Source organism: Capricornis sumatraensis, chromosome 2, assembly GCF_032405125.1.
Source record: "Capricornis sumatraensis isolate serow.1 chromosome 2, serow.2, whole genome shotgun sequence".
NCBI classification, from domain to species: domain Eukaryota; kingdom Metazoa; phylum Chordata; class Mammalia; order Artiodactyla; family Bovidae; genus Capricornis; species Capricornis sumatraensis.
In genome coordinates this window covers 51,870,754-51,885,221 of record NC_091070.1, presented here as the reverse complement: position 1 = coordinate 51,885,221, position 14,468 = coordinate 51,870,754, and the positions used below count along the sequence as shown (strand labels likewise).

At 40.4% G+C, this 14,468-nt stretch overlaps 1 protein-coding gene across 2 annotated transcripts in view; it reads right to left on the bottom strand.

The window, feature by feature from the left end:
• FAM81A (family with sequence similarity 81 member A) overlaps positions 1–14,468 on the bottom strand; it is an 83,209-nt gene that overhangs the window by 51,646 nt on the left and 17,095 nt on the right. For both annotated transcript variants that reach the window (XM_068964829.1, XM_068964828.1), the window contains exons 2-3: positions 9,426–9,522; positions 8,083–8,356 (exon numbers count right to left, since the gene is read on the bottom strand). In XM_068964829.1, coding sequence (XP_068820930.1) covers positions 8,083–8,356; positions 9,426–9,445 — 294 coding nt within the window. In that variant the 5' untranslated portion in view covers positions 9,446–9,522. The remainder of the gene's footprint in view (positions 1–8,082; positions 8,357–9,425; positions 9,523–14,468) is intronic.

Genomic DNA, 14,468 nt, shown 5'->3' with positions numbered 1-14,468 from the left:
AAAATATATGTAAGTGGAAGAGTGCTGTCTGGTTAAGGAAAGAATAATCATTACTTAAAATGTGTTTCAGATGGAAAAAACAGAAGAACTGAAATTACTATAAACCCCCACTGTAAATTATTTTAAAAATCATCTTAAATACACATTAAAGAAAAATCATGTTAAAGACATATCCTAAAGAAAAATAATTAGCAAAAGCCTAAATGATTGATGATTTTGGATTTCTAGGTATGCTTGCTACTAACTCACATTATCTAGGCAGTTCAGTGAACTCACACCAAAGGAGAGAGGGTAGGGTATAATTCAGTGAGAACTTCATCTTTAATTACTTAGTTTTATGAAGAAATTCTTCCTGGGGGTGGGAGGGGAGCCAAGGGTAGAAATACTCAGAAAGCAAAGAATGACTGAATAGCACTGCTTGTCACATTTGAGAGTTAGTTACTTAAGATCAGAGTTTTAGAGGAGCTTTCAAGAGGCAAAGGAGAAAAGTGAAAGGGGCTCATCTTCAGAGTTTAACAGTCTGGGTTTAGATCCTGCGAGCTAAGAGAAAGAAAGGCAGAGGAACCAGAGACCAAATTGCCAACATCTGCTGGATCATAGAGAAAGCAAGGGAATTCCAGAAAAACAGCTACCTCTGTTTCATTGACTACACTAAGGCCTTTGACAGTGTGGATCATAACAAAATGTGGAAGACTCTTGGAGAGATGGGAATACCAGACCATATTACCTGTCTTCTGAGAAACCTGTGTGTGGGTCAGGAAGCAACACAGAACCTTATATGGGACAACTGACTGGTTCAAACTGAGAAAGCAGCACAACAAGGCTATTTATTGTCACCCTGTTTACTTAACTTATACACAGAGCACATCATGAGAAATGCCGGGCTGGATGACTTACAAGCTGGAATCAAGATTTCCGGGAAAAACATCAACAACCTCAGATATGCAGATGATACCACTTTAATAGCAAAAAGTGAAGAGGAACCAAAGAACCTCTTGATGAGGGTGAAAGAGGAGAGTGAGAAAACCGGCTTAAAACTCAGTATTAAAAAAACTAAGATCATGGCATCCGGTCCCATCAGTTCAGTTCAGTTCAGTCACTCAGTGATGTCCGACTCTTTGTGACCCCATGAACTGCAGCACACCAGGCCTCCCTGTCCATCACCATCTCCCAGAGTTCACTCAGACTCACGTCCATCCAGTTAGTGATGCCATCCAGCCATCTCATCCTCTGTCATCCCCTTCTCCTCCTGCCCCCAATCCCTCCCAGGATCAGAGTCTTTTCCAATGAGTCAACTCTTCACATGAGGTGGCCACAGTACTGGAGTTTCAGCTTTAGCATCATTCCTTCCAAAGAAATCCCAGGACTGATCTCCTTCAGAATGGACTGGTTGGATCTCCTTGCAGTCCAAGGGACTCTCAAGAATCTTCTCCAGAGACCCAGCATTAGGGTCTTCTCAAATAAGTCATCTCTTCGCATCAGATGGCCAAAGTACTGTAGTTTCAGCTTCAACATCCGGTCCCATCACTTCATGGTAAATAAAAGGGGAAAAGGTGAAAGAATGACAGATTTCCTCTTCCTGGGCTCTTAAATCACTGTGGATTGTGATTGCAGCCGTGAAATTAGATGATTGCTTCTTGGCAGGAAAGCTATGACAAACCTAAACAGCGTATTAAAAAGCAAAGACATCACTTCGCCAACAAAGGTCCATACAGTAAAGGCTGTGGTCTTTCCAGTAGTCATGTACAGATATGAGAGCTGGATCATAAAGAAGGCAGAGTGCTAAAGAATTGATGCTTTCAAACTCTTGAGAGTCCCTTGGACAGCAGGGAGATCAAACCAGTCAGTCTTAAAGGAAATCAACCCTGAACACTTAATGGAAGGACTGATGCTGAAGCTCCAATACTCTGGCCGACTGATTGGAAAAGACCCTGATGCTGGGAAAGATTGAGGGCAGGAGGAGAAGGGGTGACAGAGGATGTGATGGTTGGATGGCATCATCGATTCAATGGACATGAACTTGGGCAAACTCTGAGAGATGGTGAGGGACAGGGAGGCCTGGCATGCTGCAGTCCACGGGGTCACAAGAGTCAGACATGACTTAGCAACTGAACAACAACAACAGAGATCTCAGAGAAGTCTCTTCACTTCCCAGGGCCTTGGAGGCATCATTTGAAAAGGACACAGTTTGCACAAAGGACCTCAGGGTCTCTTCTAGTTCTTTTTGCTACCAGAAGATCTGCAATGGGCTTCCATCTGAACTGGGCATTTATTCACTTAAAAAGCATTCATGGCATTTTGTTCCAAACATTGTGCTGGACAATGTAAAGATGAGAAAGACAAAGTTCCTTTCTTTTTGAAGGGCTCCCACTCTATCAAGGGATACAGATGTACAAAGAAACAATGCCAGACTTATTCAGTAGATGCTGTGGTAATAGTGCCAAGTGCTGGGTGTCCAGGGTAAATTAAGGGAAAAAGAATTGAGGCCAGGGAGGGAACCAGTGGTGAAGGCTTCCTAGAATGAAGGAGCTATTAAACAGCACTGGGGGCTCAGCTGAGGTTGGAAATTACATATTGAAATGGTTCTGATTGTTGGATTAGTACACAGCAGCTACCAAAGGGGAAGTTATCCCCCCAGAGATCCCATAGCTGCAGCGTAAGTACTATCACCTCATTTGCAGACAGAAAAAATTCTAATAGTAGAGTTACACTCTCTGCTTTTACCTGAGGATAGTACTGCAGGATGGTTTCCAGTCTCTGGTCTGTCCACCACCCACATAAGCAAACAGAACCAACCAGAGTACCCACAGCGAAATGCTGGGTGTGGGAAGAATGGGGAGGTCACACCATCTTCTAACATGAAACATGAGGGTTTGCAATTTTTTGAGACACATTTCTCACCACTGGTAGAAGGATCAGGGATTTGAGCATCATCGTTTCTCCCCAATCACTTTGATATTATCCATCACCCTTTACAGAATGGAGTACAGCAGGGCTATCAGCCTCCTAATATATCTCGCTCTTCCAAATGGAAATGTTTAAGTTGGGGTTCTTCAATCTTGAGAAGGTGCCAACTTGGGGCTGCCAAATTATTCAGTCTCTGGGATAAAACTGCTTTAGCACTCAAATATAATACTGGAAAGATCATTCTAAATATAGACACCACTTTCCGAAAACAAGTAAATTATCTGCAGCAGTCTCTTACATGTTCTATGCCTCTTGGATACCATTAGAGTTCTTTGGCTGCCAGCAACTGAACCTGATTCTGGCTTAGGTGAAAAATCTGGAATTTATTGGAAGGCTATAGGGGAGAAGTGCGTACAATCAACAGGGCAGCTGGGGATCCAGACTGAGAAAAATGACAAAAGGCGATTCCTAGGGTCCAGGCAGGAGGACCACTATCTAGCACCCTACAGGTACAGCTGCTGGAAAGATACTCATGTCCTTGGGACACTCTGCTCAGGTTTCAGACTCCAGGAAGTGACAGTCTCAATGCTCTGGTTTGTGTTATGGACTCCAATCCTCATTATCTAAAAATGTGATAAGGCACTCTGATTAATCGCCATCTTAGCCTGTATCCAATGGAAAAAAGGTAAACTCCAAAGGGAAAATAAAATGCTATGATACAAAGAAACTGAAATGGATGCCATCAGTCACCAAAGCAACAAAGATCAACTCCATCCCCTTATAAAAACAAAAACACATGGTCCTTTTCTTTAAACATCAAAACAAGCATAGACCAGAAATTTTAGAACCCTGAAGACCAATATACTCCAATAGGATACAACTCTGAGTAAATCTCTGTCCTCAGTAAAGGTGTGCTGTAATCTCCAAAGACAGTGAAAATTGTTAATCATGTGGTACTCTAGGTTCTCCCTTGGGTATAAGCTGAGTGAGACTTCTCAAGAAAGGAAGTCAACTATGCACACAATAGTCATAAAGAGCTGGAATAGCTATATTAATATCAGACAAAAGAGACATGAAGACAAGAAATATTACTAGAGATAAAGAGAGACATCTTATAATGATAGAAGAATCACTGTATCAGGAAAATATACACATTACAAATGTATACACATGTAACAACAAAGCCCTGAAATACATGAAGCAAAACTGACAGAACTGAAAGGAGCAATAGGCAATTCAACAATAAAAACTGGACATTTCAATAGCTGAAAAAAAGTCTCAGGACTTCCCTGGTGGTCCAGTGGTTAAGACTTCACCTTTCAATGCAGGGGGTGCAGGTTTGATCCCTAGTCAGGGAGCTAAGATCTCACATGCCTTGCAGCCAAAAAACCCAAAACATAAAACAGAAGCAATATTGTAACAAATTCAATAAAGACTTCAAAAAAAACAAGATGCACATCAAAAAAACCTTTAAAAAAAGTCTAAATAAATTTAAAGAGATTAAAGATATACAAAGTTGTTCTCTGCCCACATTAAATTAGAAATCCACAAAATATCCCCTAAATATAGGGAAACCCCAAACATTCAGAAATTAAATCACATACTTCTAAGTAACACACGTATCAAAAAAAGAAATCACAAGGTAAATTTTATTATACTTTAAACCAAATGAAAACAAAACCACAACATATCAAAACTCATGGAAGCAGCCAAAGCAGTGCTCAGAGGCCACATTATGGCTTTAAACATCGTTATCAGAAAAGAAGAAAGATCTCAAACCTATTCCCTAAGATTCTACCTGAAGAAACTAGAAAAGCAAACTAACCTAAAATAAGCAGAGAAAAATGAAACAACCTAGAGTTGAAAACAATGAAATAGAAAACAAAAAAGCAAATATGAAAAAAATGAAACCAAGAGCTTTGAAACACTGAAGGCTCAATATTAAGACAGAAATTCTCCCCAAACCGATCTATACATTCAAAGCAATCTCTGCCAATATCTCGGCAGAGTTTTTAATAGAGCTAATCCTAAAATTTATAAGGAAATACAAAGGACCTAGAATAGCTGAGACAATTTTGACAAGAGCAAAGTTGGAGGGCTTACACTGTATGATTTCAAAATGTACTCTTAAGCTAAAAATTAAGGCAATGTGGTATTGGCATAGGAAAGCCATACACTCAATGGCATTCAGAAATTAACCCTTAAATTTTATGATCCATTCATTTTTGACAAAGGGGCAAAGGGGAAAATGATAGATTTTTCTCGGATATCCATATGAAAAAAAAATTAACTTAGATCTTTAACCTCACTTTATACATGAAAATTAACTCAAAGTAACTCACAGACCTGAAGGTAAAAACTAAAATCAACTTTTGAAGAAAACAGAGCACAAAAGCCTTGACCTTGGGTTAAGCAAACAGTTCTCAAGACATACCACCAAAAATATAAACCATTTTTTAAAAAAACTTATAAGTTGGACTTCATTAAAATTTGTGCTTCAAAAGACACCACTGGGAGAATGAAAACAGAAGCCACAGAATGGGAGAAAATATTTTGCAAATCTCCTATCTGATATGGGACCTGTATCTGTAATATACAAAGAAATCTTACAATTCAATAATAAAACAAATAACCTAATTTAAAAATGGGTTCTGACACATGTTACAACATAGATTAATCTGGAAATCATTATGATAAGTGAAATGACAGAGACACAAAAGGACAAATACTGTATGACTGCACTTATGTGATATACCTAGAATAGGGATAGAAAGCAGAATACAAGTTATCCAGGCTGAGGTGAAAGTACAATGGAGAGTTATTGTTTACTGGGAACAGAGTTTCTGTTTGGGATAATCAAAAAGTTTTGAACATCGACAGAGGTGATGGTTTGCATGTAACATTGTGAATGTAATTAATGTGAATGAACTGCACACTTTAAAATGGTTAAAACGATAAATATCTTACCACAATAAAAAGTAATTTTAAAAAATGGGCCGAAGACTTGGGTAGACACTTCACCAAAGAAGACACACAAATGACTAATAAGGACATGAAAACATCATTAGTTATTAGGGAAATGCAAATTAATAGCACAATAAAATACCATCACAAGGCCACTATAACCACTATAATCAAAAAGAGAGATGATAGCAAGTGCTGGGGATGAAGTAGTGAAACTGGAATCCTCACACATTCCCGGTGGGATTGTAAAATGGCATAGCCACTTTGGAAAATGGAGAGAGTAGGATGATTTGGGAGAATGGCATTGAAACATGTATACTATCATGTAAGAAACGAATAGCCAGTCTATGTTCAATACAGGATACAAGATGCTTGGGGCTGGTGCACGGGGATGATTCAGAGAGATGATATGGGGTGGGAGGTGGGAGGGGGGTTCATGACTGGGAACTCATGTACACCCGTGGCAGATTCATGTCAATGTATGGCAAAACCAATATAGTATTGTAAAGTAAAATAAAGTAAAAATTAAAATTAAAATTAAATTAAAATTGAAAAAAAAGAACTTAAACATAAGCTTACTGCAAGACCCAGCAATTCCACACCTAGTCATCTACCCAAGAAAAATTAAAATATAGCTCCATACAAAGACATGTTCACATGTTCACAATACCTTTAGTCACAACACCTAAAAACTGGAAACAATCCAAATGTCAATCAGCTGATAAGTGGAAAAACAGAAAGCTGTATAGCCAAATACTAGGATACTGTTAGGTTTGCTAGGGGGCGCCTGGTGGGCTGCCGTCTATGGGGTCACACAGAGTCGGACACGACTAAAGTGACTTAGCAGCAACAGCAGTCGCTAAGTCATTTCCAACTCTTGCAATCCCACAGACTGTAGCCTGCCAGGCTCCTCTATGGGATTCCCCAGGCAGGAATAGTGGAGTGGGTTGCCATTTCCTTCTCCAGGGGATCTCCCCGACCCAGGGATTGAACCCAGAGGTTGAACCCAGGTCTCCTGCATTGCAGGCAGACTCTTTACCACTGAGCCACCAGGAAAGTCCAATAGGATACCACTCAGACATAAAGAGAAACGAAATACTGATACGTGCTACAGCATGGTTGCACCTCAAAAAGATTATGCTACGTGAAAGAAGCTGGATGCAAAAGACTTCATATTGTAAGATTCTGTTCATATGAAATGTCCAGAAAAGACAAATTATCTATAGAGACAGAAAGCACACTAGTGGCTGCCTGGGTCTGGGGTAGAAGGAAGGATTACCCGCAGACAGGCTGATAGAAATTTGGGGAGTGATTGAAATGTTCTATAGCTGAACTGTGTTGATGGATGCACAACATTAATTCTATTAATTTACTACAAATCATTGAATTGTACACTTACAATGGGTAGACTTCTGTGGCTTTTAAATTGTACTTCAGTAAAGCTCTTAAAATAAATAAATACAAACCTGAAACTGAAAAAAAAAGTCTTGATTTCAGGAAGCATAATTAAAATACAATCTCCATGACATAAGACAAAGGTTTTCCTTAATCTAGCCATATACCTTTTATTCGTATATTTTCAAACTACATGTGTAAGATACTGACATTGTTCAGTGATGTTAGCCCAGGCCCTAAATGATCTTAAGCTTTCTGAATTAAATTCTGTGGTCCCTGTGATTGCTCAATAAACAGCAGTAAATTTACAAACTCTAAAAATAGACAATATTGGCCTTTTCTTGGGCTCATTTCAGAGAAAAATAGAGCAATAAAAGCGAGCCTGAGAAGCAATTCAAATCCCCAGATTGTCTGAGTAATCAACTGTATTATATATAATCATTATGACCTAGAAACATTTCATCTGAAGCAGCAAAGGCTGACCTAGTAATTGATTTAATAGCTGTCTTCAACGACAGGAAGGGTTTTACAGGGAAACTATCTGACGAGTTCTCCTCTATTTCCATTGAGAGCCAAACAAAACAAAGTGATTTAGTAATCAGCAAGGTACACAGAGATTAAACCCAAATAACACTGACAGTAACTGCTACCAGATACTGGAATACACTTAATATATTTGTTCAAGCCGTTTCCTTGGCAATCATTAAGACTGGACAAGATAGACAGCTGTGGTCTGATGGCAGAAATGCCTGTGAGGGTCATCAGGTGTGGGGCAGATCTGTCTGTGGGAACGCACCACACTTCCGCATGCCATACCTCGATATCCCGATTCAGTTGCTTCACTATGGCAGTGATGTTTCTGATGTGCTCCTCCAAGAAAAGCCTGGCCAAGCGGTCGCCTCCCCCTTTGTTCTGCATTTTCTGCAAGCTGCTGACGATGTCGTCTTTGATCCGGAAGGCGTGCTCCACAAGGGCGGCCGTGGTTTTCTCGTGGCAGAGGATCCTGTCTTCCAGTTGCTCCACTAGGCTTACGGATGAGTAGGGTGCCATGGTCAGGGACTGGCTGTGTCGGGGCATCGTTCGAACTCGCCTACAGAAGGGAGCCCCACATTACTAGGGTTGTCAGTTGGGAAAAAAATCATTTTTAAAGCCAGATTCAAGACTTCCCAGGAAAGGCAAATTATCTATCCTTACAAGCTAAATGAAGATTTGAAGCAGTTTCTGCCCCAAAGAGTTTTCTTTGTGAGACAGGCAGCAGCTTTAATCAATGGTCTACAGAGAGTCAAGTGTGCTGGTAGCAGGCTCCATGCCCTCCCAATGCAAGAGGCTGCAGGATCAAAGCTTATTAACAAAATCACTGGACCTGCTTTCCTTTCCCCTTCCCCTAAAGCAGGGGCTACAAACTCAAATGCCTCCAACAGTCAGGCTGTGGATATAAATGAGTGAAGCATACCACACAGGATACACTAGGGCATGTCAGGGACTTTGGGAAACTGAAAGGGGCATTCCTCACCTAAGGGAGCCACAATTCTGTTCCACCTATGAGTAACCATTTGGGAATGCAGATTCTTTTTTTCCAGATCATCTGATATTTCAAGAAGAACCAAGAATTTTAGGCTTGTATGTGAAGTCACCTGATTTTTATTTATGTATTTTTGGCCACGCCACAAGGCATGTGGGATCTTAGTTCCCCGACCAGGGATCGAATCCATGCCCCTAGCATCAGAAGCATGGAGTCTTAACCATTGGACCACCAGGGAAGTCCCCACCTGATTTTTAAAATGTTAACAACTCATTTAAAAAGTATTTAAGATGATCCAGGCCAAACAATGTATTACTTCTATGAGCCAGTTTTGGCCTATGGACACCCAATTTGCAACTTCTCATTTAAAAGTTTTAGTGGGGATATCAGCCCATAAGCCTCCAGACGTACATTTTATTGTTAATCGGAAGTATAATCGTAATGCAGGGCTACCATGAAATCCCCACCAGTCACAATCACTGAATGGCCCATAGTGTCCTACAAGCCAGAAGCTGGAGAGGGGACACGACAGTACTACTCTTGCCCTTAAGAAAAGTCATTCTTGGATATCAAAGAAGCTGCAAGCCTTCATGCCCACTAGCAGCCCTCATGGAATTGGTGGAAAGAAAAAGTATACCTTAGATGCATATTTTCCATATATTATACCTTTCCTCGGTGACAAGAGAAGGAAATACAGTGCTCCGTTGGGCCATTTTCTTTCTAATAATTCACATCTGTTGAAAAAATAAGCATTAAATTATTTAACAGTTTATATCTAGAACATAAATGACCTTGGGGATTTCCCTGGTGGCTCAGACAATAAAGAATCTGCCTGCAATGCTGGAGACCCAGGTTCAGTTCTTGGGTAGGGAAGATTCCCTGGAGAAGGGAATGGCAACCCACTTGCCTGGAGGTATTCTTGCCTGGAGAATTCCATGGACAGAGGAGCCTGGTGGGCTATAGTCCATGGGTTCGCAGAGCGTCAGACATGACTAAGTGACTAACACATACATATACACAAATCTTATTATTAAGTTACCAAAGGGATCAAAAATTATGCTGACATGCTGATCAATTATATTATTAAATATCTTACATATTATAGAAACAGGAGATGTCTCAAAATAAGGAGAAAAGAATCAAGACTCAAAATGCTTTTGAACTTAATACCATAAGCCCTGCTGGATAGATCAACATGCGTGCGTACATGCTAGAGTCAAGTTTCCTGAAGTTTTCTCACCCCATATCTGCATCTCAAGCTTGAAAAACCACTTTTATAGAAACAAGATAGTTCCTTCAACAGACTTAAGTCAATCTTGTACTTCTCCCTAAAACTGTACGGAAAACTATCCTAGGAAATTTATCTCAGCAAATTTAGTAAATTCCATAGCAAATTAAGAGCATTATCTTTAAAATAATCTTAATAGACTAATACATGATTAACGGGATCTGATTTGGGTGAATTTACCTATCTACTAAGAGAATGAAATGATACTTTTCATTAAAACTTTGCTGTATTATAAGATATGATCATTTACATTACATCAGGTGTATATAAGGAACATTTGATCATCACAATGCATCAGACATCTGAAAAAATTAGAGGTTTTAAAAATATTTCATTACTTAGGTTTCTCAATACTGCTGTTAATTGCCTTAAAACAGTGAAAGCCTAGTAACTATGATAAGATTCAGTAGTTAGTTCTCATTTAGATGCTGGATTGAGAAATGGTTTTCTGATTGAAACCATTGTTTTGGCATCATCTATCCAGTATGTTATTTTTAGAGTTTCAAAATGTGAACTTTTCCCTTTCCTAGACAAATAACTTTGAATTTAAACAAATTACATTTAAGAAAAAAAAGTGTTCCATGCCAAATAAGCTACGATGCCAAAAGATCTCTTCAGTACTAAAGTAAATAATTTCTGTCATTTAAACTACAAAAATTAGGCCAGTGTGAAATATTCAGAATCACAGAATCTTTACAACTTTAAAGTTGTAAAATATCTTAGTTGAGATACTAATCTATAGAATAACCCAACCTAAGAGACATTCATTGGAAGGACTGATGCTGAAGCTCCAATACTTTGGCCACCTGATGCGAAGAGTCAACCCACTAGAAAAGACCTTGATGCTGGGAAAGACTGAAGACAGGAGGAGAAGGTGATGACAGAGAATGAGACAGTTAGATGGCATCACTGACTCAATGGACACGAGTTTGAGCAAGCTTCAGGAAATGGTGAAGGACAGGGAAGCCGAGTGTGCTGCAGTCCATGGGGTCGCAGAGTCAGACAAGACTGAGCCACTGAACAACAACAACAAAGAGACATTTGGCATCTACTATATAGTCAACTAACCTAGATAGATACAACAAAAATCCTCTCCCTGAAGGGCTTTCTATCCTACAGAAACAGTAGACATCTAAAGCAACTTTGAAACGACGCAGTAAGTGGCCAACTAACCATATGAACAAAAGAGCATGGGTAGAAAACACTAACTCATAAAGTTACATTTAGGGACTTTCCAGGTGGTCCAGTGGTTAAGAATCCACCTGCCAACGCAGGGGACATGGGTCGATCCCTGGTCTGGGAAGATCCCACATGCCTTGGGGCAACTAAGTCCATGCACCACAACTACTGAAGCCCATGCATTCTAGGGCCCACAGGCTGCAACTACTAAGCCTGTGCACACTAGAGCCTGTACTCTGCAATGAGAGAAACCACCACAATGAGAAACCCACACACCACAACTAGAGAGTAGCCCCGCTCAATACAACTAGAGAAAACCTATGCAATGAAGACTCAGCACGACTATAAACAAATACATAAACAAATATTTTTAAGTTATATTCACCCTCATGTTCAGTTCAGTTCAGTTGCTCAGTCGTGTCCAACTCTTTGCGACCCCATGAACTGCAGCACGCCAGGCCTCCCTATCCATCATCAACTCCTGGAGTTTACCCAAATTCATGTCCATTGACTCAGGGATGCCATCCCACCATCTCATCATCTGTTGTCCTCTTCTCCTGCCCTCAATCTTTCCCAACATCAGGGTCTTTTCCAATGAGTCAACTCTTCACATGAGGTGGCCAAAGTACTGGAGTTTCAGCTTCAGCATCAGTCCTTCCAATGAACACCCAGGACTGATCTCCTTCAGAATGGACTGGTTGCATCTCCTTGCAGTCCAAGGAACTCTCAAGAGTCTTCTCCAACACCACAGTTCAAAAGCATCAATTCTTCCATTCTCAGCTTTCTTCACAGTCCAACTCTCACATCTATACATGACCACTGGAAAAACCATAGCCTTGACTAGACGGACCTTTGTTGGCAAAGTAATGTCTCTGCTTTTCAATATGCTGTCTAGGTTGGTCATAACTTTTCTTCCAAGGAGTAAGCGTCTTTTAATTTCATGGCTGCAGTCACCATCTGCAGTGATTTTGGAGCCCCCCAAAATAAAGTCTGACACTGTTTTCACTGTTTCCCCATCTATTTCCCATGAAGTGATGGGACCAGATGCCATGATCTTCGTATTCTGAATGTTGAGCTTTAAGCCAACTTTTTCACTCTCCTCCTTCACTTTTACCAAGAGGCTCTTTAGATCCTCTTCACTTTCTGCCATAAGGGTGGTGTCATCTGCATATCTGAGGTTATTGATATTTCTTCTGGCAATCTTGATTCCAGCTTGTGCTTCATCCAGTCCAGCATTTCTCATGATGTACTCCGCATGTAAGTTAAATCAGCACGATGACAATATACAGCCTTGACGTACTCCTTTTCCTATTTGAAACTAGTCTGTTGTTCTACGTCCAGTTCTAACTGTTGCTTCCTGACCTGCATACAGGCTTCTCAAGAGGCAGGTTAGGTGGTCTGGTATTCCCATCTCTCTCAGAATTTTCCACAGCTTATTGTGATCCACACAGTCAAAGGCTTTGGCATAGTCAATAAAGCAGAAGTAGATGTTTTTCTGGAACTCTCTTGCTTTTTCCATGATCCAGCAGATGTTGGCAATTTGATCTCTGGTTCCTCTGCCTTTTCTAAAACCAGCTTGAAGATCTGGAAGTTCACGGTTCACGTATTGCTGAAGCCTGGCTTGAAGAATTCCGAGCATTACTTTCCTAGCATGTGAGATGAGTGCAATTGTGTGGTAGTTTGAGCATTCTTTGGCATTGCCTTTCTTTGGGATTGGAATGCAAACTGACCTTTTCCAGTCCTGTGGCCACTGCTGAGTTTTCCAAATTTGCTGGCATATTGAGTGCAGCACTTTCACAGCATCATCTTTTAGGATTTGAAACAGCTCAACTGGAATTTCATCACCTCCACTAGCTTTGTTCATAGTGATGCTTTCTAAGGACCACCTGACCTCACATTCTAGGATGTCCAGCTCTAGGTGAGTGTGAGTGATCACCCCTTCGTGATTATCTGGGTCATGAAGATCTTTTTTGTACAGTTCTGTGTATTCTTGCCACCTCTTCTTAATATCTTCTGCTTCTGTTAGGTTTCACCACACACATACAAAACTTTGTAACTCTGTGTGTTGATACATAAGACTTATTATTGTGATCATTTTGCAATATGTACAAATACCAAATCATTTTATTATGTACCTGAAGTTAATATAATGTTCTATGTCAATCAAACCTCAATTTACAAGTTTTTAACATTAAAAAAAAAATGGGGAGGTAAAAAGGGAGAGCGCTTTGATTTCTTCCTGGTTAGCAGCCAGATCAGGAAAGAACTGAAGAGAAGGAATAGGGTTTCCCAAAGCAGAGAATGGAGAGATTGTGCCATACTTTTTCTCTTCCACATTCCCGCCTTACCTCTATGTCCTTTACTCTCAACATACTCTGGCCTAACTCCTCCCAGCCTCATCCTAGGCCACTTCATACCACAGTCATGTCCTCCAGTCAGCTCTAACCTTCTGCATGGTGACACTCCCCACCACTGTCCTTTAGCATGCAATGCACTTCACTACCATCATAGCTTTGCCTGTGTGCTCTATCAGAAATGCCCTTCCCATCCCTGCCTGCCTAGACACTCACCCCCATCCTGAAAGAGCCCACCCACCCTTCAAGTCAATAATATGGCTTGTCTGTATTGTTCAGCTCTTTATCCTATGAGTTTTATATTTTATATTTATATATTACATTTTATATTTATACTTATATATCAGCTGTTTAGCAGTCTGTCTCCCCCTACTTATATGCCACTTAAGGGCGTGTATTAAATATTTTTTTCTTTTTTAAAGATCTTTTGGATGTGGACCATTTTTAAAGTCTTTATTGAATTTTTTGCAATATTGTTTCTGTTTTATGTTTTGGTTTTCTGGCCATAATGCACGTGAGACCTTAGCTCTCTGACCAGAAGTCAAACCCGAATCCCCTGCATCAGAAGGTAAAGTCTTAACCACTGGACCACCAGGGAAGTCCCTCAAATTTTAAGGGACACAGAGCTGACCTACAAGGATCTACACAAAGAGAGCATGACTAGCACTCCAGTATCAGAAACTGCAGCAAGTAAGGCATTAGAGTGGAGAAGGTCATGGCAACCCACTCTAGTATTCCTGCGTGGAGAATCCCATGGACAAATAAGCCTGGCAGGCTACAGTCCATAAGGCCGCACAGAGTCAGACAGGACTAAAGCAACTTAGCACGCATGCACGCACGCAAGGCATTAAAGACTATG